General features: G+C 40.1%; 1 protein-coding gene across 1 annotated transcript in view; it reads right to left on the bottom strand.

Moving 5' to 3' along the window:
* The window catches only part of LOC122816398 (multidrug resistance-associated protein 1-like), a 786,965-nt gene that overhangs the window by 535,632 nt on the left and 240,143 nt on the right, over positions 1-11,190 (bottom strand). The window contains exons 8-9 of the mRNA XM_044089156.1: positions 6,099-6,317; positions 4,040-4,217 (exon numbers count right to left, since the gene is read on the bottom strand). Of these exons, the coding sequence (XP_043945091.1) occupies positions 4,040-4,217; positions 6,099-6,317 (397 nt within the window). The remainder of the gene's footprint in view (positions 1-4,039; positions 4,218-6,098; positions 6,318-11,190) is intronic.

Genomic DNA, 11,190 nt, shown 5'->3' with positions numbered 1-11,190 from the left:
TTGGAGGAGCAGGAACACAAAGAACTGGTTTCACAGAGAGAGTGGTGGAGGACTTGGCTTGAGCACATAGCTGCGGACTTAACTCTGCATCTGTACCAGTAGGAAGTTTAACTGGGGACTAGGAGGGAGACAGATAGAGACATCCAGACCCCGGGTTAAGTATGTGCCTCTGCGCTCTTAAGAGAAATTGCGCTTGATGGAGAGAGGTCTGCTTCTGGAAATATTTAGTGTATCCATTTGTACTCCAAGTGAATGTCCCTCTCCAGTGTCAGTGGTGAAGATTCAGGCTCCTTGATTACTGGCCCAGCATGGGCACGTCACATATTGATGGCAGTGGTGGCATCACATATTGGTGAGTAGTGGTGGGCATTACAATACACTTTGAGTGTGGCATCTTTATTTTCTAGACAGCACATACATCAGAATAACTATATTATAGGCTAATTGCACCCTGATGTATGAATGGGGTTCATTCCTGTCAGGATTTTAGAAACCCAAATCACTTTGAGAAAAGCCAAAGGCAAATAACAGACCAATGCAGATGGACAAGCAGCACACAGAATACATTTTGTTCCAAAACAAAAGAAGCACAATCACTTGTTCTGTCAACACAGAGTTCTGAAATGGCAAATGTTGTTTTTCTCTGACATTTCTCTGTTCATAGGTTTATTGGTTCATAGGCTTGTACTAGGCTATTGGCCCTAGAGCCTATACAAGCCTAGCCATTACAATTCCCTGGATATTTCTTCCCACAATATTTACTTCCCTGGACCCCTGTCTAACAGGGCAACTGACGTGATCCCCGGGGTGAATTTCCTATCTCCCATCCAATCGTTAAGGCTCCTTTTGAAAAGTGCCAAGGAGGCGCTCTGCTTGACATGTATAGGCAGTCTGTTCCAGAGTCTGGGGAGTCCCTGGGTCAGGAACCTATCCCTCCAGCATGTTTTGTTTATTGTGATGACAAGGTTTAGATCCCTGGAGCATGTGGCTATGAAGGATTGGGATTTCTTTAAGTGGAGCATGTCCAACAGCTCAGGGTTTGACATGGCCTTGTATGTTTAGCAGAGATCGCCTCTGAGTAGACGATATGCCACAGAGTATAGCTGGAGTTTTTTTAGACAATCAGCATAGGTCCCTTATCAAATCTGCTCACTCAGACAGCAACTGCAGAGGAAAAAAAAACACCTTTGTCTTCTTTATGCTGGCACATGTCTTCTCCAACTACTAGAAATAGAAGATCCTAAGCCAGACCCTAAGCACCACGTGGGCCCTATTTTGGAACATAATTCATTGGCACAAACCATCTAGTAGCATCTGCCATTGGTCTCTTTGATTATGAAAACTCTAAGAAGTCTATATTTCACTGGCTGAAATAAAAAAGCAGAAATCAGAACTATCTGCAGTCACCACAGAGCAGACATTGTGATGGAGGTTGAAACTCACAGCAGAGCAGACATTGTGATGGAGGTTGAAACTCAGTACAGCACAAAATAAAGAGCAGTTGAGAGTTACGGTTTTAGGAAGTCCAATGTAATACATTGATGTAACATTACAGACAATAATATACTTACACATTTAATATATTGGGGGTGGTGAGAAACTGGCAGACAGAAATCATAAAAGGGAATATTTCAAGTGTTTACACTGCAAATTACTGGATGTGCAGACATAAACGTTTTAGAAATCTGCATACATTTATATAGCATGAGAAAATATTACACTTTATATCCATAACGTTCTTTTTTAGAAACTACATAATCATGTGTGAGTTAAGTAGAATCTGTTATAATATTTTATAGTGTGTCAGTGCTTACTGAATATTCTTATTCACATTCATGACTTTAGTAAGGTGGGAGAAGAGAGAGCAAACATAAGCCTGTGTGTGTGTGTGTGTGTGTGTGTGTGTGTGTGTGTGTGTGTGTGTGTGTGTGTGTGTGTGTGTGTGTGTTTGCGATGAGAGAATCTGTATCTTTGTGTGTGTGTGTGTGTGTGTGTGTGTGTGTGTGTGTGTGTGTGTGTGTGTGTGTGTGTGTGTGTGTGTCTTTGAGGCTGAGTTTGTGTGAGTGTGTGGGTTTGTGTTGGTGGTGTGTGAATGTACATCTGTGTGTGTGTGTGTGTTTGTTTATGTGTGGGCAGTTGTATATGGGTATGTACAGCTGTGTGTATGTGTCTGTGTGCGTACACGGGTGTAAGCGTGCATGTACATGTGTGCGCACATAGGTTTGTATCTCGGTGTGTGTGTGTGTGTGTGTGTGTGTGTGTGTGTGTGTGTGTGTGTGTGTGTGTGTGTGTGTATGTGTGTGTGTGTGTGTGTGTGTGTGTGTGTGTGTGTGTGTGTGTGTGTGTGTGTGTGTGTGTGTGTGTGGATTTTTGTGCAAATGTAATACCTATATATGTACATGTCTGACCACATTTATCTGTGTAGTTAAAGTAGCAATTAACTGCATTAAATGCCCATCTCAGTGGTCCGGTGTGTATTTTCTCATTACAATGTTATGCAGATGCAGCTTATGTTAGACATACCAATATCCATCCTCTGTCTTATTATTTAGCTTCCACTCTTCTTCTTAATATTTTCTGTCACACATTTCTTCGGACAGGAGAAAGCCTGTCTCCAGAGACTTATACTTACTTGGGCTGTTCAGGATCATGCCGCCGTCTCTATCCCTACTGTGTGTAACACAGTTGTAATTATTGATGCAGCATATTCAACTTAAAATATAGCGGTAAGGAATATTTTTGTCAATAACTTATTTCTGAGTCTATGTCCATCTACAGCCAATACTCTATTTCTGCCACATATTTTGCATTGTGTATCGGCTCTTTTACCCATTACACAGGTTTTTGACAAGTTCTAACCTGTAGCTAGGCTTTTCTCTTAGTGTTGTCTCAAAAACTCATTTCTAATACTTACCTAAATACAGACATTGCAAGAAGAAACAAAAAACAGGCATTTAGTGTTTGATATTAATTACAGCACTTTAGATTTATCCATTAATAAATTATGACCACAACATCAGATTACACCAGTCATGTAAAATAATTCCCCTGATTTTAGACATATTGGTTCAGTATAGCTATAGTGTTAATTCTCATATTCAGACCTACAACTGTGTAAATAATATAAAGTCAACAACTTGATAAAAATATACTTCCCAGATTATATGTTTCTTTTCCATTCGTGGCAGTATTTTTAAAATTTATGTCATGACTACTAAGATTATCAAGTCAATCTCTAATAGATTTTTCCTAAACCAAGTTGCATCTTACCAGAAAACATAAAATATGCATAAATATATTTTTTTTCTTTTGAATATACAAATCACTGTATTCTTTATGAAATACCTGCAGATATTCTTAAACAGCCAAATACCTTTAAGACTGCATTGACTATTTACAAAGACGTATTTTTTAAAACCAAATAGAAATTTTCAAATGAAACATGTGCACATGAACTATCAAAGTAGGATATCAGATTGCCTTGGAGAGGCCAGTACACCAAAGCTTATTCATTGAGGAATGGAAGATAGAACAGCACATCACAGTTAATTTTCAAACTGACTGGAGAAAATGAAAAAGCTGTGAACTTAACCAGCACGTTGAAGTAAGATATTTGGTTGCCTTGGTGTGGTTCAGTACACCAAAGCCTGTTCAGTCAGAGCAAAGGACAGAAATGTGGCTGTGCCTTTCATCAAGTACAGAACACTGGATATACCCCTGGACATACCTGTAGGGACTAGCTACAACTTTAAACTAGAGAGTTCATCATTATAACGTATTGCACAGATAGGGACCAGAGAAGAAAACAGACTAAGTGACGAGTATTTAAACCCAGTTAAGAATAAAATGGGCTAATTATGCCACTGAAACTGTTTCTCATATCTCAGTCACATTTTCTACATATCTGACACTGATGTAGAACACAACAAGGCACACAGAATGTTCAGGGCTGTAAGTCACTACATGGGCCGAGTGAAGGGGGAAAAGTTGCTACATCCCACAAGAATTATGACAAAAACAAGTAAAGCTTGTTACTTACCTTCCTGTAAATCAAACCAGTGATAGCTGCTCTTAGCCTAATACCAACAACGAAGCACATATACATGTACTGATGGACCAGCAGTGTTTGTACACAGGCAAACAGAAATATGAGCACAGCATACACGTAGCCTTGCCACACCGGCACCCTGGAGTCTTTCATGAAGTTTAGCAGCAAACTGTGTGTGAGTTAAAGGAAAAATATTAAACAATTAAAAGCACGGAATTATGTATTTTCATATTGAAGTTTATTAGTTAGTTAACATAATTAAACATGCCTGAAAATGTATAGGATTGCCAACAGAAGCAATGGCAGTTGATAAAGTTTCTGCATTCCTCTGACATAGCTAGCCTTGGATTCAAATTAGCTGTTGGCATAATGGCTGTTAAATTTGCTATGATCAACAAGACAGCAAATAAAACAGGCAATGCTTTCCATTAGCCCATTTATTATTAAAGCTATTCAAACTGCCTCCTGAAGATAATTACATTATCCAATACGAACATTTTAAAAGTGGGCTATTGTTTATTGTGATTATCTATTGATTTTCTAGTCTTAAATAATAGCGCTATTAATTTTAGTAATGCCATCCAAACGTGTTCTAAATAAAATCGAGACTAAATAATCAAGGCTAAATAGAAGACAAGTAGAATAGGAAAGGAAGGTATCCATTGTACATGCAGTGGTATAGCCCCCCTGACAGAAAGTGCCCCCAGCGATGAGCTTGTGAGCATAGCTGTGAATTTCTGCAATGGTCAGCTATTATGAAACACAAGCCAGCAGTGAAGGGAAATTCCTCCTACCGTTTGAGAAAGAGACAGGCCACATATCTCAAAGGATGCAGTCTGGTGGAAAGACAGTGCTCACGTAGCTGGAATTAGGACTGTCAACCATAAAGACAGCCATCCTTCATGCTAATAAGGATGTAAAAGTAGACCAAAGTAAATACAGCATCTCTGTGAATGCAAGATCTATAAAATAAAATAAAATAAAATACTAGAGGAGAGTCATTTGCCAACTATATGCATCTGTAACCCCTCAACAACATTCCTTCACTACATAAGCTGCTCTGTTAGTGAAGAATACCTGCCCGTCCACTCCTCACTATCTCCAGACTCAGCGTGGGCACAGAGAATTCATTAGTGGCACAAAGAATAAGGGGTTTTGTTGGAGTGGTGGGTGGTGAAGCCACATGGGAGCCAATATGGATGATGAAAGATCAATAGGCAGCAGACAGCATGTGACAAATAAAATGAAAGGCCAAACATCACAATTAGAGTCTCTGCCTCACAGCTTGTGGCTCTAGATTTTAGTCTTAGCTTCTGATCACTGTCTGTCTAGATTTAATATGCTCTCCCCATCTATGTGTGGGTTTTCTCTTCATACTTTAGTATCCTATCACCTCCCAAGAACATGTTTGTTAACGTGATACACTAAATTGTATTTGAGCAGGTCATGGCTGAAAAGGGTCCCTAGACTAACTAGTTACCCACTTAACAAATGACAAATAATTAAAGCTGTAGGAAATAAGGTCTCATTGCATCTCTGCTTGGTCTCCACTTTCAAATTACTTGTTACTGAAATCTGAAATTTCTGTAAACTTTAACACTGAACACAAAAATGCATACAGTATCCTCTTTCGTGTGTTGTACTGTAATCCAAATACTAGGGATGGAAGAAAACACCCGTTAGTTATGTAATAACCATACCTCTATTATCATTAACCTCTTCATCCAATTTGAAGTTGAAGCTTATTTGTGAAACACTGGATATATAGCAAGATACACCCTGGATTGGATGTCAGGTCATCAATAAGTATCATTCACAAAAACATAAAGTTAGAAAATAATTTAGAAAAGCCAATTGACCTCGATGCAGGTAGGAGGAATCCCATGTGGACAGCAACAGAGCAGACTCCACAAAGACAGCCAGAGTCAAACTACAGATTCTAGAAATAGGAGGAAGCAACAATGACCACTAGGCCACACTACTTACAGATTAATTAATGGGAAAATATAATAAAGTGGTACGCTATAACAAACTAGCTCGTAATACTTACCTTAAAACCTGTGGAATAGCAAACATGAAGACATCACTCACAACTAAGCAGAATGTTCCTACAAGAAAATATGGTCCAAACACTCGCCAAAGAACTTTCACAATTGGGAAATTGTTATTATAGTTTTGTTGGGATTTCAGTAATATTTCTCCTTCCTCCAGATTATTTAAATTGGTATTTTCATCCTGCCATTTCTGAAACTTTGCAGCATCCACTCGTCTGTAGGAAGAAATAAAAAGGGTCATGTTAGCAGTATAGATAGACATGAAAAAATATGCAATTTTCAAACATATTCCGTACAAGAAAAAATACAAAAATATTTTGATATTTGTTGTATAGAAAGGTGTGATCAATAAGAAAAAAATATCAAAAATTAATCTGATATTGGTGATACTATAGCAGTGATGCAGCAGTTAGCATTGTCACCTCACAGCAAGAGGTTATCCAGTTCGATTCTCGGCTGGGGTGCCTTCTGTGTGTAGTCTGCATGTCCTCCCTGCAATCGTGTGGGTTTTCCTCCAGGTGCTCTGGTTTCCTCCCATGTTCCAAAGACATGCAGTAGGTGGATTGGGCACTCTAAATTGCCCATAGGTGCGAGTGTGTGTGTGCAAGTGAGTGGTACAGATGAAGTATCCCGGCAGGGCTATTCACCCAGCGGTATAAATCTTGGCTCAAGATGATTGTCACTGTTGAAGTCACACCCAAAACCCAAGTGCACACATGAGAAAAAGGAGTAAAGGATGGATGGATATTATATTAAAATCAAAGGAGCCAAGTCGCACAGATTGTCAGGGGTAGTGTGTGATAGAAGAATGCTAAAGAAGCTGAAAAGTTAGATTTACAGAACAGTGGTGTGATCAGCACTACTGTATGTTACAGAAACCTGGGCAGCACAGCAGTTAAGGAAGCAGGAAGTGATGTACATGAAGTGCCTGAAACAGGTGGTAGGATGCACACTGGGACAGACAAAGAAACGAGGACATAAGAGCAGAAGCCCAAGTAGCTCCAATAACAGAGAAAGTCAAAGAGAACAGATAACAGTGGTTCAGGCACATGTGCAGAAAAGCAGACAACAATCTGGTGAAGAAGATTTGGGAGAGACAGGAAGAAGCAAAAGGAAATGAGGGCATCCATCAAACAGATTGTGGGAGAGAAGACCTGTGACAGTTAGACATGACTGTCACAGAAGGTAGAGGAGTGACATTAAATTTAGAAACAGGGCAACAGTTGAAATGACACCCTGTTCCCTGTTCCCATATAGAAAACGGGGAAAAGGGTTGATGAGGATGAAGATATTATACTGCCGTTACTGAATGCAGCAATTCTCATAACAGCATTATTACGGTAGGGTACCATGAATGCAGGTATAACACAAACTCTTAAGGCTGATCATTTTCTGCAGAACTTATAGGTTCATAGATAAGTACTAAGCTAACTGCCCTTGCGAGACATTTTAAGCTTAGCCAATTATCCCTTGTGAGACTCAAACCCTGCACTTTGTGTTTGTAAGGCAAACACCTTAACCATTAGGCCACCCTCCCAACCCAACTTGTCGCTCTATCAGTACCAAAGTTTTGTGACTGTGCATTTCATACAAAATGTGTTAACAGTATACCTATCCTTTAGGGGAAAATGTGGTGCTGCCTATTTCATTACCCTTATAGACATTAGAATTGCCTCGGGGGGGGGGGTAGCACCAAGCAGAGTATTAGAAATCTGATTAAATGCTGATGTCTGCAGCTGAGGTCACATGTATTGCTGGAACCTCAGCCAGAGACACCCCAAAGCAAGATCTGTCCATTTCTTCATGACCTCATAACTGATAAGTGTTTACCTCCCATTCCACCATTCCATACTCTTCCACATAGGTGGGTATTCAGATGAATCTATTACAGAAAACAATATATATATATATATATATATATATATATATATATATATATATATATATATATATATATATATATGTGTGTGTGTGTGTGTGTGTGTGTGTGTGTGTGTGTGTGTGTGTGTGTGTGTGTGTGTGTGTGTGTGTATGTGTAAAGAGCTAAATATATTTACCAGCAATTTATAAGCCTGTAAATAAATACACCCGTGAATAGATTCATAGGTGTTTACTAAGCTAATGACTACATGGGCCTTTTTAAGCCTAGCCATGCATCTCAAATCTCTGACAAATTCTGGTACCCTTGATAAGTATAAGCAGGGGCTTGAGAGATGAAACATTTACAGGTTGCCTGTGTCGATTAGAAACATAGGTGTCAAACCAGGGATGAATTTCCTGTTCCCCATACAATTGTCCAAGTTACACTTGAATTGGGTTAGGGAGGAACTCTGCTTCACATGGATAGGGAGCCTGTTCCATGGATGGAGTAGTCTCTGTGATATATTCCTATCTCTCCATCGGGTCCTATTTATATCATAGGCAAGGGTTAAGTCATTAGAATGGGTAAGTCTGGTGCTGTTTGTTTTGTGGATATGCAGGAGGTCCATTAGAGTGGGATCTTTCAATGCCCTGTATGCCAGGCATATATCTCCTCTCAGCCTGTAGGAGACAGAATACAGGGATAGGGCCTTGAGGCAGTCTGCATAGGACATTTTACTTACTCTCTGTATACTTTTAGTGAGGAACCTCTATGGATCTTCTAATTGTTGGATATACCTGGTTAGGTACATACCAAAGGGGATATTGTACTTAATGACAGGTCTGATGAATGCTGAATACAGTGGAACAATGACTTCTTTGGACTTAGCCTTTGTTTATAAGTTGCATTACATAGAACAATTTACTCACTACTGTAGACAGACACATGATGGTCAAAGGCTAGATTACTGTCTATGTGTGCCCCCAGGGCCCTGACTACTGGGGCAGCTCTTAGGGGTGTGTTGTCAGTATGATTGTTACCATGGGTGGATGACTTCCAAAAGAATACTATTGTGCATTTACTGACATTTAGTTTGAGTCCCTGGCTCTGGCACCAGTTGTTTATCTGTGTCATCCCTTCCTGCAGAACATTTGTGTCAGTGGGCAGTTCAATGACAGTGCCTAATTTGCAATCATATGCAAATTTAGTAATCCAGAGGCCACTGATGTTGGCCTTGACTTCCAAGAAGCAAATTCCAAAAAGAAGAAGTCCCAGCTCCAATCACTGAAGGAATCCACTTGTGACTGGCTTTCTTGTAGAGGTGGACTCCCCAATTCTAACTTCCTGGGTCTTGTCTGTGAGGCAGCTGGCTATCTACTGGGTTACATAAGGGTTTGTACCTAACCTTTTAAGTTTGGCAAAAATGCCCAAATGGGGCATTGTGTCAAATGTCTTGACCAGGTCAAGGTAGGCAGTGTGAACCTTTTTGCCCTCATCCATTGTTTTGATGACCTTTTCAAAGAAGTCCACCAGGTTGAGTAGGCATGCTCTGCCATTAATGAAACCACATTGGGTTGGGTCCAGTGTCTGAAGATTTCCTATGCCATTATTGATCATTTCCACGATAACTCTTCCCATGACTTTGCATATGAGACTAGTGAGACCTATGGGTCTGTAATTTCCAGGGTCTGTAGATGGCCCAAATTTGTGCAGAGGAATTGACTGTTGCTGTTCTCCATTCATGAGGCACGATGCCTGTTTGGAGGCTACAGTTAAAATAGCAATTCCAGAGGGCCTGATAAATCATGTTTGTTGCCATTTAGAAGGTATCTTGGGATAAAGTCTGGGCCCATTGATGCAGTGTGCTTGGCCTTAGACAGAGCATTAAGGACCTGTTCCCTAGTGATAGCAGGGGAGTTGTATTTGATGGTATTTACTGAGGGAAGGTTGATGGGGAGAGAGGGGTAAAGATGGAGCTAAAGTTGTTGGCCAATAGGTTTGCTATATCTTCTGGCTCATTATAGGTGGCTCCATTTACAGTGAGCTCTGCACACAACTGTGTATTGCCTTTGAGGTTGCAGACATAGCTAAATAATGCCTTGTGATTGTCCTTGGCCTGGGAGGCCAAATGCATCTCAAATGTGGCTTTGGTAGACTTTATTTGTCCTCTGAGTTGTTTGTTTAGTTTGGTGACACTGCTTTTATCCTGCTGGGTGCTGCACCTCCTAATTTTTGAAATGATTTTCTTCCTTCTGTTATACAGCCTATTGATGTTGTGATTCCACCAGGGTGGCTTGTTTTTTCAGTTAGTTCTGTACTTATTCCTTGTGGGTACAGCTGCCTCTATGCAGCTATCAACATGATTGCACAGGGTTTCTGTGAACAGTTCTGCATAGGCAGCAGTGGTCTCAGGGTTTATGGGGGCTTGAAATTTTGCCAGGTTATCACTTAATAGTAGGAAGTTAGCCTTAGAGTAGCTCCCGAATATTTAAGGGATAGCTGGCAGTCCAGGTTTTATTTTTACTTCAAAGGAGACCATTCTGTGATCTGACCTTACCAGAAGACATTATGCTAGGGGCTGTGCAGCATTCTCCCATATTAGTAAGGACCAGATCCAGTATGATTGCACTCCTTGTTGATATACTGACAATCTGGTTCATGGAGTTTGTGTTTACAAAATCTAGGAATAGCTGTGCTTGTACATTTGGTGTCATATACGACTCCCAGGTAATACAGGGGCAATTAAAGTCACCCATGAATATAGTATTGGGTTGGATAATGAATTTTTCCAATAAGTTTAAATACATGGTGTGGGTTACCTGGGTCATATAGAAGGACATATAGCTTATAAAAAATGATATTGGATTTTCCTGTGGTGATTTGAACATGGAGAAGCTCAAGTGCATTGTCCTGTTTAACCAGCCTTGAGGTATATTTATTTTTATGTAAACTGAGACACCTCCACCTTTAGCCCCTGTCTGTGTAGTAGCTGGTCTAAATTTGTGGAAGGCATTATAACCTTGCACTGTCGGTGTGCTCTGCTTGGCTTTAAAGCATGTCTCAATTATGGCATGGACGTCGGTATTCTCTAAGGTGAGCAGAGCTTGTAGGGAGTGGAGTTTCTTGTTCAGACTCCTAGTATTGAGCAGTAGCACATTTAGATTTTCTTGGTTTTGATTTGCTATGTCAGAAGTACTTTCAGTTTGGCATTGCCTATAAAAGGCACT

This window comes from Protopterus annectens, chromosome 12.part0 (genome assembly GCF_019279795.1).
Source record: "Protopterus annectens isolate FY-2018-M chromosome 12.part0, PAN1.0, whole genome shotgun sequence".
NCBI classification, from domain to species: Eukaryota; Metazoa; Chordata; order Ceratodontiformes; family Protopteridae; genus Protopterus; species Protopterus annectens.
This window is presented reverse-complemented; position numbering and strand designations above follow the sequence as displayed.